General features: G+C 40.7%; 1 protein-coding gene across 2 annotated transcripts in view; it reads right to left on the bottom strand.

Moving 5' to 3' along the window:
- The window catches only part of lsamp (limbic system associated membrane protein), a 299,410-nt gene that overhangs the window by 50,270 nt on the left and 222,726 nt on the right, over positions 1 to 26,414 (bottom strand). For both annotated transcript variants that reach the window (XM_072701351.1, XM_072701350.1), the window contains one exon: positions 2,813 to 3,045. In XM_072701351.1, the coding sequence (XP_072557452.1) occupies positions 2,813 to 3,045 (233 nt within the window). The remainder of the gene's footprint in view (positions 1 to 2,812; positions 3,046 to 26,414) is intronic.

The following is a 26,414-nucleotide window of genomic DNA, read 5'->3' on the forward strand; positions in this document are numbered from 1 at the left end:
CCATTGTAGTGGACATGTTGTTTTTGCATCTATCTTTTCACTGATGTAAGGAAACGTATTTATTCCTGTTGTACACTGAAGGGGACATGCTGTGAAATTAAAAGTAAAAATACATTTGAAAAAATCTAAATTGTAAGATGTCTTATTTCCTCCAAAGACAAATAACCTATAATTGACGGACACTTTTTTCTTTCGGTCTCAGGAGGATATTGTTTTTCCAAAGCAGTAATAAGATCCATCAATTCACATTCGCAAGGTCAAATGTGGTCTGTTCTCACCCTTCCCTTTGCTGCCACTATGCAGCAGTATGTCATTTTTGGGGTTTATAAACATTTGATCCCTTCCAATTCGTCACCCACGCAATGCATCCGAAAAGGATCTACAGTATCAAACAGTTTTTGAGTTATTGGGCCCTGTTTTACACCTGGTGCAAAGTGGCGCCAGGTGTGACCCAAATGTCTTTGCTAGCATTAACCCAATGCATCTGTCGCTTTGATGTCTAGTACCCACATTGATTAAATAGCAAATGTACTCGTGCCCATCTGAGCACACATGAGCATATCTTATGTCTTAAAATGAGGCGGAATCAGGTGTTTTGTTGGCACATCGCTATCTTCAGCCAGCGGAATGTGATTGTGTTATTGACCAACAAAAACCTGGTGTAAAGTCAATGGTCACTGTTATTTAGCTGTGTTAGGGTGTGTTATCAAGATAGTAACATGCCTCTACATTGGCACATGCACAGTGCGTGTACACTGCACATAGGCGTGTACATAGGAGTGTACACTGCACAAGAACACGTAGCAGTGTGCAAGCATGCAAAAGATTGAAAATAATAAAAATGACAACGTGAAAGATCATTAATGTGTACATCAAAATATTTTCAAAAACATATGTCATAATGGTAAGTCAGAATTCAAAATGAATTAATTCAGTCATTCCTGGCAGAGAGTTTACTTTCCCGTAGTTATAAGACGACATTTGAGAAAAAAAGTATTTTGATTGACTGTATCCTAAATATTTGGGCATCTCAGCTTTTTACAATTAGGAAAACATCTCCTCATTAATGCCAAATGCCCTTATAAGTCTCAAATGAATGGCCTAAGTGTTACCTTTGGTTGAAGTTATTGCAGCTCAAGGGGATTACTGAAAGCACAGCCTCACATACAGTATGTGTTCCATATGTGTTATGCGTTGCATAATTTTGTATGTGTAACATTTTGTGTGCTATTTTTACTGGGTTCTCTATTTTTATTACTTGCAAGAAGATCTGATTACATTTTAAGTCAAATATCCAGAAATAATAACGACAATTCTAAAGGCTTCACAGACTGCAACATCCATGTTTAGTGTCTAGTAACATAAAGTCAAGACAAAAATCCTTTTGTTAATTTAACAGTTACAAGAAGTAACTTTGGACTGGATTCCAGGTAATTCATGTTGTTCTAATTGATGAATTGAAGTGCAAGGAACTAAAATGATATATATCTGTATTATAAAGTATTTGGGTATATGCTGCTTATTTCTCTTTAATGGAGGCAAGGGTAATTTTAGTTTCATTTCACTGGGTTGTGTGTGATACTCTAAATGCTAAAGCACTGCACAGTAAACTTTCTTTACTTATGCTGTGCCCCACTATAGTTAGTGAAACTAATGTGGTAATGACCTGTCACTAGATTATGGGCAATGTGTTATAATTCTGACCAGCACCCACTAGATTTAATTCATTTTATCAGTTAAATTGCAGATGAAAATAAATAAGGAGAAATGCGTAATCTTACAATGTAGAAGACTATTTGTTACTGACTTATGAAATGAGCAAAAAAACAGCTTCTTTTCTTCAAATTTTTCTGGTGTTAATACGAATTATCGTATTAAGGTTACCCACAAATTGGAAGGAATTGCCAACATGTACAAGTTGTCGAAGGGTAGTAGTAATAATAATAATAATAATAATAATAATAGTAATAATAATAATAATAATAATAGTAAACAGAAAGATATAGGCAGTATGGTTATACAGTCGGCCCCCTCATATCCATGGGGAATTGGTCCCAGGACCCCCCCCCCATGTAATCTGTAGATTACTTGTGATATCTAATACACTGCAAATAGCAAGGGAAAATACAGCAGGGAAATAAATTACTTGATCATGTAAAATATTATTTTTTTCTGCCTTAACTCTAAAGATCATATAGGCCTACCACATTTTAACCAGCGTCCTTCGTAATCAGCACAATAAAGAAGTGCAAGTTAGCGAGAAATGAGAGTATCTGGCATTCATCCTTACCGATACGGCAAACCAGAACGCTACGGGTAGGGAAAAATGAACGAAGCCACGTTACTTTTCAGCTACCCCTACCCAAATTACACTTCCAGCGTAGTGCTCAGCTTGTGGCAAATTTAAGTTTTGCGTTTTGGAACTTTCTGGGTGAAAAATATTTATTTTTGGAATATTCAGTTGGTTGAATACGTGAATGCAGAACTGGTTGGCCGATTGTATTCATAAATATGATTGACAAAACCAAAGTATCTGAAACAAATAAACATTAATCAATATAAACTATATTAACAGAAAATCATTAAATAATACATAAACAATTGAAATAAGTTGTTTCATAAGCAGAGTTTGGTAATTCAGGTCCAGAGAGTAAAAGTCCAGACTGAGATTTTGTTTCAACAAAACTGCTGAGAACTCTGTGACTGTGACTCTTTATGCTCAACTTGTTCATTGAAACAAAATCTTGGTCTGGACTTTTATTCTCTGGACCTGATTCACCCAACCCTGTTCATAAGCTAGTTATTAGCCTACCTTGGACTATAAGATAGACCTGAGAGGTCTTTGGCTGTTGTTTAGTCTGGATGGAGCAGGTGTAGGGACCTTCATCATACACGTCCACCTTCTGGATTCGTAGGCTATATTCCAGCTGACCCTTGGTGACAAGGTCCACTCGTGGATCCAGGGACCATTTGTCTTCCCCAGCAAAGATGATGTTAGAGCGGTTCAGCCAAGCCACTTTGGATACTTTGTCATCCACGTAACACCTGTTTATGAAGAGATGGAGAATCCAACACAACTGTAAAATAAATGCCATGAAATCAAGAGTCAAAAGAATACTGTACGGCCAATCTATATATAGAGAGTTTACCATACCAATCATATATTTGTTATTCCAGTTATAAAAAGTTTCTACTTCACACTGTTTTTTAAAATTAAAAATACTCCAGAAAAACTCGGCCACACAAACCATTTTACATTCCATCAATAGAGGGTACACTGCTTAAAGTAAAACTTTTGTACAGCACCAAAAACACCATTAAAAATGTTACAAGAATAGAATATACAGTAATTATTTCTTGACTGATGGTAAACTCAATCTTTAAATTTTTTTGTCTTAACACACAAAATTAATGTTGTGTTTAATATCAGCCTCGTTTTTTTTTAATTACTGTAGTTGGAAAGTAGGCAATATGCTACTAAAGCATGCTGAATTTTGTTTTCTCATCCGTGTGGGGAGCAGAACTGTCATAAAAACATATGTTGATGTCTGGATATGCCATAGTTTCTCTAACCCTAACCCTAGCCTCAGTTTGCTAACCCTAATTTGGGGCCTTAGGGTGAATCAACAGGTTGTTGTAAAGTAGGCAATATGCTACTAAAGCATGCTGAATTTTGTTCTCTCATCCGTGTGGGGAGCAGAACTGTCATAAAAACACATATTGATGTCTGGATATGCCATAGTTTCTCTAACCCTAACCCTAGCCTCAGTTTGCTAACCCTAATTTGGGGCCTTAGGGTGAATCAACAGGTAGTTGGAAAGTAGGCAATATGCTACTAAAGCATGCTGAATTTTGTTTTCTCATCCGTGTGGGGAGCAGAACTGTCATAAAAACACATGTTGATGTCTGGATATGCCATAGTTTTTCTAACCCTAACCCTAGCCTCAGTTTGCTAACCCTAATTTGGGGCCTTAGGGTGAATCAACAGGTAGTTGGAAAGTAGGCAATATGCTACTAAATCATGCTGAATTGTGGTTTCCTATCCGTTTGGGCAGCAGAACTGTTATAAAAACACACGTTGATGTCTGTATATGCCATAGTTTTTCTAACCCTAACCCTAGCCTCAGTTTGCTAACCCTAACCCTAATTTGGGGCCTTAGGGTGAATCAACAGGTAGTTGGAAAGTAGGCAATATGCTACTAAAGCATGCTGAATTTTGTTTTCTCATCCGTGTGGGGAGCAGAACTGTCATAAAAACACATGTTGATGTCTGGATATGCCATAGTTTTTCTAACCCTAACCCTAGCCTCAGTTTGCTAACCCTAATTTGGGGCCTTAGGGTGAATCAACAGGTAGTTGGAAAGTAGGCAATATGCTACTAAATCATGCTGAATTGTGGTTTCCTATCCGTTTGGGCAGCAGAACTGTCATAAAAACACACGTTGATGTCTGTATATGCCATAGTTTTTCTAACCCTAACCCTAGCCTCAGTTTGCTAACCCTAACCCTAATTTGGGGCCTTAGGGTGAATCAACAGGTAGTTGGAAAGTAGGCAATATGCTACTAAAGCATGCTGAATTTTGTTTTCTCATCCGTGTGGGGAGCAGAACTGTCATAAAAACATATGTTGATGTCTGGATATGCCATAGTTTTTCTAACCCTAACCCTAGCCTCAGTTTGCTAACCCTAATTTGGGGCCTTAGGGTGAATCAACAGGTAGTTGGAAAGTAGGCAATATGCTACTAAAGCATGCTGAATTTTGTTTTCTCATCCGTGTGGGGAGCAGAACTGTCATAAAAACACATGTTGATGTCTGGATATGCCATAGTTTTTCTAACCCTAACCCTAGCCTCAGTTTGCTAACCCTAATTTGGCGCCATACGGTGAATCAAAAGGTAGTTGGAAAGTAGGCAATATGCTACTAAAGCATGCTGAATTTTGCTTTCTCATCCGTGTGGGGAGCAGAACTGTCATAAAAACACATGATGATGTCTGGAAATGCCATAGTTTTTCTAACCCTAACCCTATCCTCAGTTTGCTAACCCTAACCCTAATTTGGGGCCTTAGGGTGAATCAACAGGTTGTTGTAAAGTAGGCAATATGCTACTAAAGCATGCTGAATTTTGTTCTCTCATCCGTGTGGGGAGCAGAACTGTCATAAAAACACATATTGATGTCTGGATATGCCATAGTTTCTCTAACCCTAACCCTAGCCTCAGTTTGCTAACCCTAATTTGGGGCCTTAGGGTGAATCAACAGGTAGTTGGAAAGTAAGCAATATGCTACTAAAGCATGCTGAATTTTGTTTTCTCATCCGTGTGGGGAGCAGAACTGTCATAAAAACATATGTTGATGTCTGGATATGCCATAGTTTTTCTAACCCTAACCCTAGCCTCAGTTTGCTAACCCTAATTTGGGGCCTTAGGGTGAATCAACAGGTTGTTGTAAAGTAGGCAATATGCTACTAAAGCATGCTGAATTTTGTTTTCTCATCCGTGTGGGGAGCAGAACTGTCATAAAAACATATGTTGATGTCTGGATATGCCATAGTTTTTCTAACCCTAACCCTAGCCTCAGTTTGCTAACCCTAATTTGGGGCCTTAGGGTGAATCAACAGGTAGTTGGAAAGTAGGCAATATGCTACTAAATCATGCTGAATTGTGGTTTCCTATCCGTTTGGGCAGCAGAACTGTCATAAAAACACACGTTGATGTCTGTATATGCCATAGTTTTTCTAACCCTAACCCTAGCCTCAGTTTGCTAACCCTAACCCTAATTTGGGGCCTTAGGGTGAATCAACAGGTAGTTGGAAAGTAGGCAATATGCTACTAAAGCATGCTGAATTTTGTTTTCTCATCCGTGTGGGGAGCAGAACTGTCATAAAAACATATGTTGATGTCTGGATATGCCATAGTTTTTCTAACCCTAACCCTAGCCTCAGTTTGCTAACCCTAATTTGGGGCCTTAGGGTGAATCAACAGGTAGTTGGAAAGTAGGCAATATGCTACTAAAGCATGCTGAATTTTGTTTTCTCATCCGTGTGGGGAACAGAACTGTCATAAAAACATATGTTGATGTCTGGATATGCCATAGTTTTTCTAACCCTAACCCTAGCCTCAGTTTGCTAACCCTAATTTGGGGCCTTAGGGTGAATCAACAGGTTGTTGTAAAGTAGGCAATATGCTACTAAAGCATGCTGAATTTTGTTCTCTCATCCGTGTGGGGAGCAGAACTGTCATAAAAACACATATTGATGTCTGGATATGCCATAGTTTCTCTAACCCTAACCCTAGCCTCAGTTTGCTAACCCTAATTTGGGGCCTTAGGGTGAATCAAAAGGTAGTTGGAAAGTAGGCAATATGCTACTAAAGCATGCTGAATTTTGTTTTCTCATCCGTGTGGGGAGCAGAACTGTCATAAAAACACATGATGATGTCTGGAAATGCCATAGTTTTTCTAACCCTAACCCTAGCCTCAGTTTGCTAACCCTAACCCTAATTTGGGGCCTTAGGGTGAATCAACAGGTTGTTGTAAAGTAGGCAATATGCTACTAAAGCATGCTGAATTTTGTTCTCTCATCCGTGTGGGGAGCAGAACTGTCATAAAAACACATATTGATGTCTGGATATGCCATAGTTTCTCTAACCCTAACCCTAGCCTCAGTTTGCTAACCCTAATTTGGGGCCTTAGGGTGAATCAACAGGTAGTTGGAAAGTAAGCAATATGCTACTAAAGCATGCTGAATTTTGTTTTCTCATCCGTGTGGGGAGCAGAACTGTCATAAAAACATATGTTGATGTCTGGATATGCCATAGTTTTTCTAACCCTAACCCTAGCCTCAGTTTGCTAACCCTAATTTGGGGCCTTAGGGTGAATCAACAGGTTGTTGTAAAGTAGGCAATATGCTACTAAAGCATGCTGAATTTTGTTTTCTCATCCGTGTGGGGAGCAGAACTGTCATAAAAACATATGTTGATGTCTGGATATGCCATAGTTTTTCTAACCCTAACCCTAGCCTCAGTTTGCTAACCCTAATTTGGGGCCTTAGGGTGAATCAACAGGTAGTTGGAAAGTAGGCAATATGCTACTAAAGCATGCTGAATTTTGTTTTCTCATCCGTGTGGGGAGCAGAACTGTCATAAAAACATATGTTGATGTCTGGATATGCCATAGTTTTTCTAACCCTAACCCTAGCCTCAGTTTGCTAACCCTAATTTGGGGCCTTAGGGTGAATCAACAGGTAGTTGGAAAGTAGGCAATATGCTACTAAAGCATGCTGAATTTTGTTTTCTCATCCGTGTGGGGAGCAGAACTGTCATAAAAACACATGTTGATGTCTGGATATGCCATAGTTTTTCTAACCCTAACCCTAGCCTCAGTTTGCTAACCCTAATTTGGGGCCTTAGGGTGAATCAACAGGTAGTTGGAAAGTAGGCAATATGCTACTAAAGCATGCTGAATTTTGTTTTCTCATCCGTGTGGGGAGCAGAACTGTCATAAAAACATATGTTGATGTCTGGATATGCCATAGTTTTTCTAACCCTAACCCTAGCCTCAGTTTGCTAACCCTAATTTGGGGCCTTAGGGTGAATCAACAGGTAGTTGGAAAGTAGGCAATATGCTACTAAAGCATGCTGAATTTTGTTTTCTCATCCGTGTGGGGAGCAGAACTGTCATAAAAACACATGTTGATGTCTGGATATGCCATAGTTTTTCTAACCCTAACCCTAGCCTCAGTTTGCTAACCCTAATTTGGGGCCTTAGGGTGAATCAACAGGTAGTTGGAAAGTAGGCAATATGCTACTAAAGCATGCTGAATTTTGTTTTCTCATCCGTGTGGGGAGCAGAACTGTCATAAAAACATATGTTGATGTCTGGATATGCCATAGTTTTTCTAACCCTAACCCTAGCCTCAGTTTGCTAACCCTAATTTGGGGCCTTAGGGTGAATCAACAGGTTGTTGTAAAGTAGGCAATATGCTACTAAAGCATGCTGAATTTTGTTTTCTCATCCGTGTGGGGAGCAGAACTGTCATAAAAACACATATTGATGTCTGGATATGCCATAGTTTCTCTAACCCTAACCCTAGCCTCAGTTTGCTAACCCTAACCCTAATTTGGGGCCTTAGGGTGAATCAACAGGTAGTTGGAAAGTAAGCAATATGCTACTAAAGCATGCTGAATTTTGTTTTCTCATCCGTGTGGGGAGCAGAATTGTCATAAAAACATATGTTGATGTCTGGATATGCCATAGTTTTTCTAACCCTAACCCTAGCCTCAGTTTGCAAACCCTAATTTGGGGCCTTAGGGTGAATCAACAGGTAGTTGGAAAGTAGGCAATATGCTACTAAAGCATGCTGAATTTTGTTTTCTCATCCGTGTGGGGAGCAGAACTGTCATAAAAACACATGTTGATGTCTGGATATGCCATAGTTTTTCTAACCCTAACCCTAGCCTTAGTTTGCTAACCCTAATTTGGGGCCTTAGGGTGAATCAACAGGTAGTTGGAAAGTAGGCAATATGCTACTAAAGCATGCTGAATTTTGTTTTCTCATCCGTGTGGGGAGCAGAACTGTCATAAAAACATATGTTGATGTCTGGATATGCCATAGTTTTTCTAACGCTAACCCTAGCCTCAGTTTGCTAACCCTAATTTGGGGCCTTAGGGTGAATCAACAGGTAGTTGGAAAGTAGGCAATATGCAACTAAAGCATGCTGAATATTGTTTTCTCATCCATGTGGGGAGCAGAACTGTCATAAAAACACATATTGATGTCTGGAAATGCCATAGTTTTTCTAACCCTAACCCTAGCCTCAGTTTGCTAACCCTAATTTGGCGCCATAGGGTGAATCAAAAGGTAGTTGGAAAGTAGGCAATATGCTACTAAAGCATGCTGAATTTTGTTTTCTCATCCGTGTGGGGAGCAGAACTGTCATAAAAACACATGATGATGTCTGGAAATGCCATAGTTTTTCTAACCCTAACCCTAGCCTCAGTTTGCTAACCCTAACCCTAATTTGGGGCCTTAGGGTGAATCAACAGGTAGTTGGAAAGTAAGCAATATGCTACTAAAGCATGCTGAATTTTGTTTTCTCATCCGTGTGGGGAGCAGAACTGTCATAAAAACATATGTTGATGTCTGGATATGCCATAGTTTTTCTAACCCTAACCCTAGCCTCAGTTTGCTAACCCTAATTTGGGGCCTTAGGGTGAATCAACAGGTAGTTGGAAAGTAGGCAATATGCTACTAAAGCATGCTGAATTTTGTTTTCTCATCCGTGTGGGGAGCAGAACTGTCATAAAAACACATGTTGATGTCTGGATATGCCATAGTTTTTCTAACCCTAACCCTAGCCTTAGTTTGCTAACCCTAATTTGGGGCCTTAGGGTGAATCAACAGGTAGTTGGAAAGTAGGCAATATGCTACTAAAGCATGCTGAATTTTGTTTTCTCATCCGTGTGGGGAGCAGAACTGTCATAAAAACATATGTTGATGTCTGGATATGCCATAGTTTTTCTAACGCTAACCCTAGCCTCAGTTTGCTAACCCTAATTTGGGGCCTTAGGGTGAATCAACAGGTAGTTGGAAAGTAGGCAATATGCAACTAAAGCATGCTGAATATTGTTTTCTCATCCATGTGGGGAGCAGAACTGTCATAAAAACACATATTGATGTCTGGATATGCCATAGTTTTTCTAACCCTAACCCTAGCCTCAGTTTGCTAACCCTAATTTGGCGCCATAGGGTGAATCAAAAGGTAGTTGGAAAGTAGGCAATATGCTACTAAAGCATGCTGAATTTTGTTTTCTCATCCGTGTGGGGAGCAGAACTGTCATAAAAACACATGATGATGTCTGGAAATGCCATAGTTTTTCTAACACTAACCCTAGCCTCAGTTTGCTAACCCTAACCCTAATTTTGGGCCTTAGGGTGAATCAACAGGTTGTTGTAAAGTAGGCAATATGCTACTAAAGCATGCTGAATTTTGTTCTCTCATCCGTGTGGGGAGCAGAACTGTCATAAAAACACATATTGATGTCTGGATATGCCATAGTTTCTCTAACCGTAACCCTAGCCTCAGTTTGCTAACCCTAATTTGGGGCCTTAGGGTGAATCAACAGGTAGTTGGAAAGTAAGCAATATGCTACTAAAGCATGCTGAATTTTGTTTTCTCATCCGTGTGGGGAGCAGAACTGTCATAAAAACACATATTGATGTCTGGATATGCCATAGTTTTTCTAACCCTAACCCTAGCCTCAGTTTGCTAACCCTAATTTGGGGCCTTATGGTGAATCAACAGGTAGTTGGAAAGTAGGCAATATGCTACTAAAGCATGCTGAATTTTGTTTTCTCATCCGTGTGGGGAGCAGAACTGTCATAAAAACATATGTTGATGTCTGGATATGCCATAGTTTTTCTAACCATAACCCTAGCCTCAGTTTGCTAACCCTAATTTGGGGCCTTAGGGTGAATCAACAGGTAGTTGGAAAGTAGGCAATATGCTACTAAATCATGCTGAATTGTGGTTTCCTATCCATTTGGGCAGCAGAACTGTCATAAAAACACAAGTTGATGTCTGTATATGCCATAGTTTTTCTAACCCTAACCCTAGCCTCAGTTTGCTAACCCTAACCCTAATTTGAGGCCTTAGGGTGAATCAACAGGTAGTTGGAAAGTAGGCAATATGCTACTAAAGCATGCTGAATTTTGTTTTCTCATCCGTGTGGGGAGCAGAACTGTCATAAAAACACATGTTGATGTCTGGATATGCCATAGTTTTTCTAACCCTAACCCTAGCCTTAGTTTGCTAACCCTAATTTGGGGCCTTAGGGTGAATCAACAGGTAGTTGGAAAGTAGGCAATATGCTACTAAAGCATGCTGAATTTTGTTTTCTCATCCGTGTGGGGAGCAGAACTGTCATAAAAACATATGTTGATGTCTGGATATGCCATAGTTTTTCTAACGCTAACCCTAGCCTCAGTTTGCTAACCCTAATTTGGGGCCTTAGGGTGAATCAACAGGTAGTTGGAAAGTAGGCAATATGCAACTAAAGCATGCTGAATATTGTTTTCTCATCCATGTGGGGAGCAGAACTGTCATAAAAACACATATTGATGTCTGGAAATGCCATAGTTTTTCTAACCCTAACCCTAGCCTCAGTTTGCTAACCCTAATTTGGCGCCATAGGGTGAATCAAAAGGTAGTTGGAAAGTAGGCAATATGCTACTAAAGCATGCTGAATTTTGTTTTCTCATCCGTGTGGGGAGCAGAACTGTCATAAAAACACATGATGATGTCTGGAAATGCCATAGTTTTTCTAACCCTAACCCTAGCCTCAGTTTGCTAACCCTAACCCTAATTTGGGGCCTTAGGGTGAATCAACAGGTAGTTGGAAAGTAAGCAATATGCTACTAAAGCATGCTGAATTTTGTTTTCTCATCCGTGTGGGGAGCAGAACTGTCATAAAAACATATGTTGATGTCTGGATATGCCATAGTTTTTCTAACCCTAACCCTAGCCTCAGTTTGCTAACCCTAATTTGGGGCCTTAGGGTGAATCAACAGGTAGTTGGAAAGTAGGCAATATGCTACTAAAGCATGCTGAATTTTGTTTTCTCATCCGTGTGGGGAGCAGAACTGTCATAAAAACACATGTTGATGTCTGGATATGCCATAGTTTTTCTAACCCTAACCCTAGCCTTAGTTTGCTAACCCTAATTTGGGGCCTTAGGGTGAATCAACAGGTAGTTGGAAAGTAGGCAATATGCTACTAAAGCATGCTGAATTTTGTTTTCTCATCCGTGTGGGGAGCAGAACTGTCATAAAAACATATGTTGATGTCTGGATATGCCATAGTTTTTCTAACGCTAACCCTAGCCTCAGTTTGCTAACCCTAATTTGGGGCCTTAGGGTGAATCAACAGGTAGTTGGAAAGTAGGCAATATGCAACTAAAGCATGCTGAATATTGTTTTCTCATCCATGTGGGGAGCAGAACTGTCATAAAAACACATATTGATGTCTGGATATGCCATAGTTTTTCTAACCCTAACCCTAGCCTCAGTTTGCTAACCCTAATTTGGCGCCATAGGGTGAATCAAAAGGTAGTTGGAAAGTAGGCAATATGCTACTAAAGCATGCTGAATTTTGTTTTCTCATCCGTGTGGGGAGCAGAACTGTCATAAAAACACATGATGATGTCTGGAAATGCCATAGTTTTTCTAACACTAACCCTAGCCTCAGTTTGCTAACCCTAACCCTAATTTTGGGCCTCAGGGTGAATCAACAGGTTGTTGTAAAGTAGGCAATATGCTACTAAAGCATGCTGAATTTTGTTCTCTCATCCGTGTGGGGAGCAGAACTGTCATAAAAACACATATTGATGTCTGGATATGCCATAGTTTCTCTAACCGTAACCCTAGCCTCAGTTTGCTAACCCTAATTTGGGGCCTTAGGGTGAATCAACAGGTAGTTGGAAAGTAAGCAATATGCTACTAAAGCATGCTGAATTTTGTTTTCTCATCCGTGTGGGGAGCAGAACTGTCATAAAAACACATATTGATGTCTGGATATGCCATAGTTTTTCTAACCCTAACCCTAGCCTCAGTTTGCTAACCCTAATTTGGGGCCTTATGGTGAATCAACAGGTAGTTGGAAAGTAGGCAATATGCTACTAAAGCATGCTGAATTTTGTTTTCTCATCCGTGTGGGGAGCAGAACTGTCATAAAAACATATGTTGATGTCTGGATATGCCATAGTTTTTCTAACCATAACCCTAGCCTCAGTTTGCTAACCCTAATTTGGGGCCTTAGGGTGAATCAACAGGTAGTTGGAAAGTAGGCAATATGCTACTAAATCATGCTGAATTGTGGTTTCCTATCCATTTGGGCAGCAGAACTGTCATAAAAACACAAGTTGATGTCTGTATATGCCATAGTTTTTCTAACCCTAACCCTAGCCTCAGTTTGCTAACCCTAACCCTAATTTGGGGCCTTAGGGTGAATCAACAGGTAGTTGGAAAGTAGGCAATATGCTACTAAAGCATGCTGAATTTTGTTTTCTCATCCGTGTGGGGAGCAGAACTGTCATAAAAACATATGTTGATGTCTGGATATGCCATAGTTTTTCTAACCCTAACCCTAGCCTCAGTTTGCTAACCCTAATTTGGGGACTTAGGCTGAATCAACAGGTAGTTGGAAAGTAGGCAATATGCTACTAAAGCATGCTGAATTTTGTTTTCTCATCCGTGTGGGGAGCAGAACTGTCATAAAAACATATGTTGATGTCTGGATATGCCATAGTTTTTCTAACCCTAACCCTAGCCTCAGTTTGCTAACCCTAATTTGGGGCCTTAGGGTGAATCAACAGGTAGTTGGAAAGTAGGCAATATGCTACTAAAGCATGCTGAATTTTGTTTTCTCATCCGTGTGGGGAGCAGAACTGTCATAAAAACACATGTTGATGTCTGGATATGCCATAGTTTTTCTAACCCTAACCCTAGCCTCAGTTTGCTAACCCTAACCCTAATTTGGGGCCTTAGGGTGAATCAACAGGTAGTTGGAAAGTAGGCAATATGCTACTAAAGCATGCTGAATTTTGTTTTCTCATCCGTGTGGGGAGCAGAACTGTCATAAAAACACATATTGATGTCTGGATATGCCATAGTTTCTCTAACCCTAACCCTAGCCTCAGTTTGCTAACCCTAATTTGGGGCCTTAGGGTGAATCAACAGGTAGTTGGAAAGTAGGCAATATGCTACTAAAGCATGCTGAATTTTGTTTTCTCATCCGTGTGGGGAGCAGAACTGTCATAAAAACACATGTTGATGTCTGGATATGCCATAGTTTTTCTAACCCTAACCCTAGCCTCAGTTTGCTAACCCTAATTTGGCGCCATACGGTGAATCAAAAGGTAGTTGGAAAGTAGGCAATATGCTACTAAAGCATGCTGAATTTTGTTTTCTCATCCGTGTGGGGAGCAGAACTGTCATAAAAACACATGATGATGTCTGGAAATGCCATAGTTTTTCTAACCCTAACCCTAGCCTCAGTTTGCTAACCCTAATTTGGGGCCTTAGGCTGAATCAACAGGTAGTTGGAAAGTAGGCAATATGCTACTAAAGCATGCTGAATTTTGTTTTCTCATCCGTGTGGGGAGCAGAACTGTCATAAAAACATATGTTGATGTCTGGATATGCCATAGTTTTTCTAACCCTAACCCTAGCCTCAGTTTGCTAACCCTAATTTGGGGCCTTAGGGTGAATCAACAGGTAGTTGGAAAGTAGGCAATATGCTACTAAAGCATGCTGAATTTTGTTTTCTCATCCGTGTGGGGAGCAGAACTGTCATAAAAACACATGTTGATGTCTGGATATGCCATAGTTTTTCTAACCCTAACCCTAGCCTCAGTTTGCTAACCCTAATTTGGCGCCATACGGTGAATCAAAAGGTAGTTGGAAAGTAGGCAATATGCTACTAAAGCATGCTGAATTTTGTTTTCTCATCCGTGTGGGGAGCAGAACTGTCATAAAAACACATATTGATGTCTGGATATGCCATAGTTTTTCTAACCCTAACCCTAGCCTCAGTTTGCTAACCCTAATTTGGGGCCTTAGGCTGAATCAACAGGTAGTTGGAAAGTAGGCAATATGCTACTAAAGCATGCTGAATTTTGTTTTCTCATCCGTGTGGGGAGCAGAACTGTCATAAAAACATATGTTGATGTCTGGATATGCCATAGTTTTTCTAACCCTAACCCTAGCCTCAGTTTGCTAACCCTAATTTGGGGCCTTAGGGTGAATCAACAGGTAGTTGGAAAGTAGGCAATATGCTACTAAAGCATGCTGAATTTTGTTTTCTCATCCGTGTGGGGAGCAGAACTGTCATAAAAACACATGTTGATGTCTGGATATGCCATAGTTTTTCTAACCCTAACCCTAGCCTCAGTTTGCTAACCCTAATTTGGCGCCATACGGTGAATCAAAAGGTAGTTGGAAAGTAGGCAATATGCTACTAAAGCATGCTGAATTTTGTTTTCTCATCCGTGTGGGGAGCAGAACTGTCATAAAAACACATATTGATGTCTGGATATGCCATAGTTTTTCTAACCCTAACCCTAGCCTCAGTTTGCTAACCCTAATTTGGGGCCTTATGGTGAATCAACAGGTAGTTGGAAAGTAGGCAATATGCTACTAAAGCATGCTGAATTTTGTTTTCTCATCCGTGTGGGGAGCAGAACTGTCATAAAAACATATGTTGATGTCTGGATATGCCATAGTTTTTCTAACCATAACCCTAGCCTCAGTTTGCTAACCCTAATTTGGGGCCTTAGGGTGAATCAACAGGTAGTTGGAAAGTAGGCAATATGCTACTAAATCATGCTGAATTGTGGTTTCCTATCCATTTGGGCAGCAGAACTGTCATAAAAACACAAGTTGATGTCTGTATATGCCATAGTTTTTCTAACCCTAACCCTAGCCTCAGTTTGCTAACCCTAACCCTAATTTGGGGCCTTAGGGTGAATCAACAGGTAGTTGGAAAGTAGGCAATATGCTACTAAAGCATGCTGAATTTTGTTTTCTCATCCGTGTGGGGAGCAGAACTGTCATAAAAACATATGTTGATGTCTGGATATGCCATAGTTTTTCTAACCCTAACCCTAGCCTCAGTTTGCTAACCCTAATTTGGGGCCTTAGGCTGAATCAACAGGTAGTTGGAAAGTAGGCAATATGCTACTAAAGCATGCTGAATTTTGTTTTCTCATCCGTGTGGGGAGCAGAACTGTCATAAAAACATATGTTGATGTCTGGATATGCCATAGTTTTTCTAACCCTAACCCTAGCCTCAGTTTGCTAACCCTAATTTGGGGCCTTAGGGTGAATCAACAGGTAGTTGGAAAGTAGGCAATATGCTACTAAAGCATGCTGAATTTTGTTTTCTCATCCGTGTGGGGAGCAGAACTGTCATAAAAACACATGTTGATGTCTGGATATGCCATAGTTTTTCTAACCCTAACCCTAGCCTCAGTTTGCTAACCCTAACCCTAATTTGTGGCCTTAGGGTGAATCAACAGGTAGTTGGAAAGTAGGCAATATGCTACTAAAGCATGCTGAATTTTGTTTTCTCATCCGTGTGGGGAGCAGAACTGTCATAAAAACACATATTGATGTCTGGATATGCCATAGTTTCTCTAACCCTAACCCTAGCCTCAGTTTGCTAACCCTAATTTGGGGCCTTAGGGTGAATCAACAGGTAGTTGGAAAGTAGGCAATATGCTACTAAAGCATGCTGAATTTTGTTTTCTCATCCGTGTGGGGAGCAGAACTGTCATAAAAACACATGTTGATGTCTGGATATGCCATAGTTTTTCTAACCCTAACCCTAGCCTCAGTTTGCTAACCCTAATTTGGCGCCATACGGTGAATCAAAAGGTAGTTGGAAAGTAGGCAATATGCTACTAAAGCATGCTGAATTTTGTTTTCTCATCCGTGTGGGGAGCAGAACTGTCATAAAAACACATGATGATGTCTGGAAATGCCATAGTTTTTCTAACCCTAACCCTAGCCTCAGTTTGCTAACCCTAATTTGGGGCCTTAGGCTGAATCAACAGGTAGTTGGAAAGTAGGCAATATGCTACTAAAGCATGCTGAATTTTGTTTTCTCATCCGTGTGGGGAGCAGAACTGTCATAAAAACATATGTTGATGTCTGGATATGCCATAGTTTTTCTAACCCTAACCCTAGCCTCAGTTTGCTAACCCTAATTTGGGGCCTTAGGGTGAATCAACAGGTAGTTGGAAAGTAGGCAATATGCTACTAAAGCATGCTGAATTTTGTTTTCTCATCCGTGTGGGGAGCAGAACTGTCATAAAAACACATGTTGATGTCTGGATATGCCATAGTTTTTCTAACCCTAACCCTAGCCTCAGTTTGCTAACCCTAATTTGGGGCCTTAGGGTGAATCAACAGGTAGTTGGAAAGTAGGCAATATGCTACTAAATCATGCTGAATTGTGGTTTCCTATCCGTTTGGGCAGCAGAACTGTCATAAAAACACACGTTGATGTCTGTATATGCCATAGTTTTTCTAACCCTAACCCTAGCCTCAGTTTGCTAACCCTAACCCTAATTTGGGGCCTTAGGGTGAATCAACAGGTAGTTGGAAAGTAGGCAATATGCTACTAAAGCATGCTGAATTTTGTTTTCTCATCCGTGTGGGGAGCAGAACTGTCATAAAAACACATATTGATGTCTGGATATGCCATAGTTTCTCTAACCCTAACCCTAGCCTCAGTTTGCTAACCCTAATTTGGGGCCTTAGGGTGAATCAACAGGTAGTTGGAAAGTAGGCAATATGCTACTAAATCATGCTGAATTGTGGTTTCCTATCCGTTTGGGCAGCAGAACTGTCATAAAAACACACGTTGATGTCTGTATATGCCATAGTTTTTCTAACCCTAACCCTAGCCTCAGTTTGCTAACCCTAACCCTAATTTGGGGCCTTAGGGTGAATCAACAGGTAGTTGGAAAGTAGGCAATATGCTACTAAAGCATGCTGAATTTTGTTTTCTCATCCGTGTGGGGAGCAGAACTGTCATAAAAACACATGTTGATGTCTGGATATGCCATAGTTTTTCTAACCCTAACCCTAGCCTCAGTTTGCTAACCCTAATTTGGCGCCATACGGTGAATCAAAAGGTAGTTGGAAAGTAGGCAATATGCTACTAAAGCATGCTGAATTTTGTTTTCTCATCCGTGTGGGGAGCAGAACTGTCATAAAAACACACGATGATGTCTGGAAATGCCATAGTTTTTCTAACCCTAACCCTAGCCTCAGTTTGCTAACCCTAACCCTAATTTGGGGCCTTAGGGTGAATCAACAGGTTGTTGTAAAGTAGGCAATATGCTACTAAAGCATGCTGAATTTTGTTCTCTCATCCGTGTGGGGAGCAGAACTGTCATAAAAACACATATTGATGTCTGGATATGCCATAGTTTCTCTAACCCTAACCCTAGCCTCAGTTTGCTAACCCTAACCCTAATTTGGGGCCTTAGGGTGAATCAACAGGTAGTTGGAAAGTAGGCAATATGCTACTAAAGCATGCTGAATTTTGTTTTCTCATCCGTGTGGGGAGCAGAACTGTCATAAAAACACATATTGATGTCTGGATATGCCATAGTTTTTCTAACCCTAACCCTAGCCTCAGTTTGCTAACCCTAATTTGGGGCCTTAGGGTGAATCAACAGGTAGTTGGAAAGTAGGCAATATGCTACTAAAGCATGCTGAATTTTGTTTTCTCATCCGTGTGGGGAGCAGAACTGTCATAAAAACATATGTTGATGTCTGGATATGCCATAGTTTTTCTAACCCTAACCCTAGCCTCAGTTTGCTAACCCTAATTTGGGGCCTTAGGGTGAATCAACAGGTAGTTGGAAAGTAGGCAATATTGTACTAAAGCATGCTGAATTTTGTTTTCTCATCCGTGTGGGGAGCAGAACTGTCATAAAAACACATGTTGATGTCTGGATATGCCATAGTTTTTCTAACCCTAACCCTAGCCTCAGTTTGCTAACCCTAATTTGGGGCCTTAGGGTGAATCAACAGGTAGTTGGAAAGTAGGCAATATGCTACTAAAGCATGCTGAATTTTGTTTTCTCATCCGTGTGGGGAGCAGAACTGTCATAAAAACATATGTTGATGTCTGGATATGCCATAGTTTTTCTAACCCTAACCCTAGCCTCAGTTTGCTAACCCTAATTTGGGGCCTTAGGGTGAATCAACAGGTAGTTGGAAAGTAGGCAATATGCAACTAAAGCATGCTGAATATTGTTTTCTCATCCATGTGGGGAGCAGAACTGTCATAAAAACACATATTGATGTCTGGATATGCCATAGTTTTTCTAACCCTAACCCTAGCCTCAGTTTGCTAACCCTAATTTGGCGCCATAGGGTGAATCAAAAGGTAGTTGGAAAATAGGCAATATGCTACTAAGGCATGCTGAATTTTGTTTTCTCATCCGTGTGGGGAGCAGAACTGTCATAAAAACACATATTGATGTCTGGATATGCCATAGTTTTTCTAACCCTAACCCTAGCCTCAGTTTGCTAACCCTAACCCTAATTTGGGGCTTTAGGGTGAATCAACAGGTAGTTGGAAAGTAGGCAATATGCTACTAAAGCATGCTGAATTTTGTTCTCTCATCCGTGTGGGGAGCAGAACTGTCATAAAAACACATATTGATGTCTGGATATGCCATAGTTTCTGTAACCCTAACCCTAGCCTCAGTTTGCTAACCCTAACCCTAATTTGGGGCCTTAGGGTGAATCAACAGGTAGTTGGAAAGTAGGCAATATGCTACTAAAGCATGCTGAATTTTGTTTTCTCATCCGTGTGGGCAGCAGAACTGTCATAAAAACACACGTTGATGTCTGTATATGCCATAGTTTTTCTAACCCTAACCCTAGCCTCAGTTTGCTAACCCTAACCCTAATTTGGGGCCTTAGGGTGAATCAACAGGTAGTTGGAAAGTAGGCAATATGCTACTAAAGCATGCTGAATTTTGTTTTCTCATCCGTGTGGGGAGCAGAACTGTCATAAAAACATATGTTGATGTCTGGATATGCCATAGTTTTTCTAACCCTAACCCTAGCCTCAGTTTGCTAACCCTAATTTGGGGCCTTAGGGTGAATCAACAGGTAGTTGGAAAGTAGGCAATATGCTACTAAAGCATGCTGAATTTTGTTTTCTCATCCGTGTGGGGAGCAGAACTGTCATAAAAACACATGTTGATGTCTGGATATGCCATAGTTTTTCTAACCCTAACCCTAGCCTCAGTTTGCTAACCCTAATTTGGCGCCATACGGTGAATCAAAAGGTAGTTGGAAAGTAGGCAATATGCTACTAAAGCATGCTGAATTTTGTTTTCTCATCCGTGTGGGGAGCAGAACTGTCATAAAAACACATGATGATGTCTGGAAATGCCATAGTTTTTCTAACCCTAACCCTAGCCTCAGTTTGCTAACCCTAACCCTAATTTGGGGCCTTAGGGTGAATCAACAGGTTGTTGTAAAGTAGGCAATATGCTACTAAAGCATGCTGAATTTTGTTTTCTCATCCGTGTGGGGAGCAGAACTGTCATAAAAACACATATTGATGTCTGGATATGCCATAGTATTTCTAACCCTAGCCTCAGTTTGCTAACCCTAATTTGGGGCCTTAGGGTGAATCAACAGGTAGTTGGAAAGTAGGCAATATGCTACTAAAGCATGCTGAATTTTGTTTTCTCATCCGTGTGGGGAGCAGAACTGTCATAAAAACATATGTTGATGTCTGGATATGCCATAGTTTTTCTAACCCTAACCCTAGCCTCAGTTTGCTAACCCTAATTTGGGGCCTTAGGGTGAATCAACAGGTAGTTGGAAAGTAGGCAATATGCTACTAAAGCATGCTGAATTTTGTTTTCTCATCCGTGTGGGGAGCAGAACTGTCATAAAAACACATGTTGATGTCTGGATATGCCATAGTTTTTCTAACCCTAACCCTAGCCTCAGTTTGCTAACCCTAATTTGGGGCCTTAGGGTGAATCAACAGGTAGTTGGAAAGTAGGCAATATGCTACTAAAGCATGCTGAATTTTGTTTTCTCATCCGTGTGGGGAGCAGAACTGTCATAAAAACATATGTTGATGTCTGGATATGCCATAGTTTTTCTAACCCTAACCCTAGCCTCAGTTTGCTAACCCTAATTTGGGGCCTTAGGGTGAATCAACAGGTAGTTGGAAAGTAGGCAATATGCTACTAAATCATGCTGAATTGTGGTTTCCTATCCGTTTGGGCAGCAGAACTGTCATAAAAACACACGTTGATGTCTGTATATGCCATAGTTTTTCTAACCCTAACCCTAGCCTCAGTTTGCTAACCCTAACCCTAATTTGGGGCCTTAGGGTGAATCAACAGGTAGTTGGAAAGTAGGCAATATGCTACTAAAGCATGCTGAATTTTGTTTTCTCATCCGTGTGGGGAGCAGAACTGTCCTAAAAACATATGTTGATGTCTGGATATGCCATAGTTTTTCTAACCCTAACCCTAGCCTCAGTTTGCTAACCCTAATTTGGGGCCTTAGGGTGAATCAACAGGTAGTTGGAAAGTAGGCAATATGCTACTAAAGCATGCTGAATTTTGTTTTCTCATCCGTGTGGGGAGCAGAACTGTCATAAAAACACATGTTGATGTCTGGATATGCCATAGTTTTTCTAACCCTAACCCTAGCCTCAGTTTGCTAACCCTAATTTGGCGCCATACGGTGAATCAAAAGGTAGTTGGAAAGTAGGCAATATGCTACTAAAGCATGCTGAATTTTGTTTTCTCATCCGTGTGGGGAGCAGAACTGTCATAAAAACACATGATGATGTCTGGAAATGCCATAGTTTTTCTAACCCTAACCCTAGCCTCAGTTTGCTAACCCTAACCCTAATTTGGGGCCTTAGGGAGAATCAACAGGTAGTTGGAAAGTAGGCAATATGCTACTAAAGCATGCTGAATTTTGTTCTCTCATCCGTGTGGGGAGCAGAACTGTCATAAAAACACATATTGATGTCTGGATATGCCATAGTTTCTCTAACCCTAACCCTAGCCTCAGTTTGCTAACCCTAATTTGGGGCCTTAGGGTGAATCAACAGGTAGTTGGAAAGTAAGCAATATGCTACTAAAGCATGCTGAATTTTGTTTTCTCATCCGTGTGGGGAGCAGAACTGTCATAAAAACATATGTTGATGTCTGGATATGCCATAGTTTTTCTAACCCTAACCCTAGCCTCAGTTTGCTAACCCTAATTTGGGGCCTTAGGGTGAATCAACAGGTAGTTGGAAAGTAGGCAATATGCTACTAAAGCATGCTGAATTTTGTTTTCTCATCCGTGTGGGGAGCAGAACTGTCATAAAAACACATGTTGATGTCTGGATATGCCATAGTTTTTCTAACCCTAACCCTAGCCTCAGTTTGCTAACCCTAATTTGGGGCCTTAGGGTGAATCAACAGGTATTTGGAAAGTAGGCAATATGCTACTAAAGCATGCTGAATTTTGTTTTCTCATCCGTGTGGGGAGCAGAACTGTCATAAAAACATATGTTGATGTCTGGATATGCCATAGTTTTTCTAACCCTAACCCTAGCCTCAGTTTGCTAACCCTAATTTGGGGCCTTAGGGTGAATCAACAGGTAGTTGGAAAGTAGGCAATATGCAACTAAAGCATGCTGAATATTGTTTTCTCATCCATGTGGGGAGCAGAACTGTCATAAAAACACATATTGATGTCTGGATATGCCATAGTTTTTCTAACCCTAACCCTAGCCTCAGTTTGCTAACCCTAATTTGGCGCCATAGGGTGAATCAAAAGGTAGTTGGAAAGTAGGCAATATGCTACTAAGGCATGCTGAATTTTGTTTTCTCATCCGTGTGGGGAGCAGAACTGTCATAAAAACACATATTGATGTCTGGATATGCCATAGTTTTTCTAACCCTAACCCTAGCCTCAGTTTGCTAACCCTAACCCTAATTTGGGGCCTTAGGGTGAATCAACAGGTTGTTGTAAAGTAGGCAATATGCTACTAAAGCATGCTGAATTTTGTTCTCTCATCCGTGTGGGGAGCAGAACTGTCATAAAAACACATGTTGATGTCTGGATATGCCATAGTTTTTCTAACCCTAACCCTAGCCTCAGTTTGCTAACCCTAATTTGGGGCCTTAGGGTGAATCAACAGGTAGTTGGAAAGTAGGCAATATGCTACTAAAGCATGCTGAATTTTGTTTTCTCATCCGTGTGGGGAGCAGAACTGTCATAAAAACATATGTTGATGTCTGGATATGCCATAGTTTTTCTAACCCTAACCCTAGCCTCAGTTTGCTAACCCTAATTTGGGGCCTTAGCGTGAATCAACAGGTAGTTGGAAAGTAGGCAATATGCAACTAAAGCATGCTGAATTTTGTTTTCTCATCCATGTGGGGAGCAGAACTGTCATAAAAACACATATTGATGTCTGGATATGCCATAGTTTTTCTAACCCTAACCCTAGCCTCAGTTTGCTAACCCTAATTTGGCGCCATAGGGTGAATCAAAAGGTAGTTGGAAAGTAGGCAATATGCTACTAAAGCATGCTGAATTTTGTTTTCTCATCCGTGTGGGGAGCAGAACTGTCATAAAAACACATGATGATGTCTGGAAATGCCATAGATTTTCTAACCCTAACCCTAGCCTCAGTTTGCTAACCCTAACCCTAATTTGGGGCCTTAGGGTGAATCAACAGGTTGTTGTAAAGTAGGCAATATGCTACTAAAGCATGCTGAATTTTGTTCTCTCATCCGTGTGGGGAGCAGAACTGTCATAAAAACATATGTTGATGTCTGGATATGCCATAGTTTTTCTAACCCTAACCCTAGCCTCAGTTTGCTAACCCTAATTTGGGGCCTTAGGGTGAATCAACAGGTAGTTGGAAAGTAGGCAATATGCTACTAAAGCATGCTGAATTTTGTTTTCTCATCTGTGTGGGGAGCAGAACTGTCATAAAAACACATGTTGATGTCTGGATATGCCATAGTTTTTCTAACCCTAACCCTAGCCTCAGTTTGCTAACCCTAATTTGGGGCCTTAGGGTGAATCAACAGGTAGTTGGAAAGTAGGCAATATGCTACTAAAGCATGCTGAATTTTGTTTTCTCATCCGTGTGGGGAGCAGAACTGTCATAAAAACATATGTTGATGTCTGGATATGCCATAGTTTTTCTAACCCTAACCCTAGCCTCAGTTTGCTAACCCTAATTTGGGGCCTTAGCGTGAATCAACAGGTAGTTGGAAAGTAGGCAATATGCTACTAAAGCATGCTGAATTTTGTTTTCTCATCCGTGTGGGGAGCAGAACTGTCATAAAAACACATGTTGATGTCTGGATATGCCATAGTTTTTCTAACCCTAACCCTAGCCTCAGTTTGCTAACCCTAATTTGGGGCCTTAGGGTGAATCAACAGGTAGTTGGAAAGTAGGCAATATGCTACTAAAGCATGCTGAATTTCGTTTTCTCATCCGTGTGGGGAGCAGAACTGTCATAAAAACATATGTTGATGTCTGGATATGCCATAGTTTTTCTAACCCTAACCCTAGCCTCAGTTTGCTAACCCTAATTTGGGGCCTTAGGGTGAATCAACAGGTAGTTGGAAAGTAGGCAATATGCTACTAAATCATGCTGAATTGTGGTTTCCTATCCGTTTGGGCAGCAGAACTGTCATAAAAACACACGTTGATGTCTGTATATGCCATAGTTTTTCTAACCCTAACCCTAGCCTCAGTTTGCTAACCCTAACCCTAATTTGGGGCCTTAGGGTGAATCAACAGGTAGTTGGAAAGTAGGCAATATGCTACTAAAGCATGCTGAATTTTGTTTTCTCATCCGTGTGGGGAGCAGAACTGTCATAAAAACATATGTTGATGTCTGGATATGCCATAGTTTTTCTAACCCTAACCCTAGCCTCAGTTTGCTAACCCTAATTTGGGGCCTTAGGGTGAATCAACAGGTAGTTGGAAAGTAGGCAATATGCTACTAAAGCATGCTGAATTTTGTTTTCTCATCCGTGTGGGGAGCAGAACTGTCATAAAAACACATGTTGATGTCTGGATATGCCATAGTTTTTCTAACCCTAACCCTAGCCTCAGTTTGCTAACCCTAATTTGGCGCCATACGGTGAATCAAAAGGTAGTTGGAAAGTAGGCAATATGCTACTAAAGCATGCTGAATTTTGTTTTCTCATCCGTGTGGGGAGCAGAACTGTCATAAAAACACATGATGATGTCTGGAAATGCCATAGTTTTTCTAACCCTAACCCTAGCCTCAGTTTGCTAACCCTAACCCTAATTTGGGGCCTTAGGGAGAATCAACAGGTAGTTGGAAAGTAGGCAATATGCTACTAAAGCATGCTGAATTTTGTTCTCTCATCCGTGTGGGGAGCAGAACTGTCATAAAAACACATATTGATGTCTGGATATGTCATAGTTTCTCTAACCCTAACCCTAGCCTCAGTTTGCTAACCCTAATTTGGGGCCTTAGGGTGAATCAACAGGTAGTTGGAAAGTAAGCAATATGCTACTAAAGCATGCTGAATTTTGTTTTCTCATCCGTGTGGGGAGCAGAACTGTCATAAAAACATATGTTGATGTCTGGATATGCCATAGTTTTTCTAACCCTAACCCTAGCCTCAGTTTGCTAACCCTAATTTGGGGCCTTAGGGTGAATCAACAGGTAGTTGGAAAGTAGGCAATATGCTACTAAAGCATGCTGAATTTTGTTTTCTCATCCGTGTGGGGAGCAGAACTGTCATAAAAACACATGTTGATGTCTGGATATGCCATAGTTTTTCTAACCCTAACCCTAGCCTCAGTTTGCTAACCCTAATTTGGGGCCTTAGGGTGAATCAACAGGTATTTGGAAAGTAGGCAATATGCTACTAAAGCATGCTGAATTTTGTTTTCTCATCCGTGTGGGGAGCAGAACTGTCATAAAAACATATGTTGATGTCTGGATATGCCATAGTTTTTCTAACCCTAACCCTAGCCTCAGTTTGCTAACCCTAATTTGGGGCCTTAGGGTGAATCAACAGGTAGTTGGAAAGTAGGCAATATGCAACTAAAGCATGCTGAATATTGTTTTCTCATCCATGTGGGGAGCAGAACTGTCATAAAAACACATATTGATGTCTGGATATGCCATAGTTTTTCTAACCCTAACCCTAGCCTCAGTTTGCTAACCCTAATTTGGCGCCATAGGGTGAATCAAAAGGTAGTTGGAAAGTAGGCAATATGCTACTAAGGCATGCTGAATTTTGTTTTCTCATCCGTGTGGGGAGCAGAACTGTCATAAAAACACATATTGATGTCTGGATATGCCATAGTTTTTCTAACCCTAACCCTAGCCTCAGTTTGCTAACCCTAACCCTAATTTGGGGCCTTAGGGTGAATCAACAGGTTGTTGTAAAGTAGGCAATATGCTACTAAAGCATGCTGAATTTTGTTCTCTCATCCGTGTGGGGAGCAGAACTGTCATAAAAACACATGTTGATGTCTGGATATGCCATAGTTTTTCTAACCCTAACCCTAGCCTCAGTTTGCTAACCCTAATTTGGGGCCTTAGGGTGAATCAACAGGTAGTTGGAAAGTAGGCAATATGCTACTAAAGCATGCTGAATTTTGTTTTCTCATCCGTGTGGGGAGCAGAACTGTCATAAAAACATATGTTGATGTCTGGATATGCCATAGTTTTTCTAACCCTAACCCTAGCCTCAGTTTGCTAACCCTAATTTGGGGCCTTAGCGTGAATCAACAGGTAGTTGGAAAGTAGGCAATATGCAACTAAAGCATGCTGAATATTGTTTTCTCATC

This window comes from Paramormyrops kingsleyae, chromosome 17 (genome assembly GCF_048594095.1).
Source record: "Paramormyrops kingsleyae isolate MSU_618 chromosome 17, PKINGS_0.4, whole genome shotgun sequence".
NCBI lineage: Eukaryota > Metazoa > Chordata > Actinopteri > Osteoglossiformes > Mormyridae > Paramormyrops > Paramormyrops kingsleyae.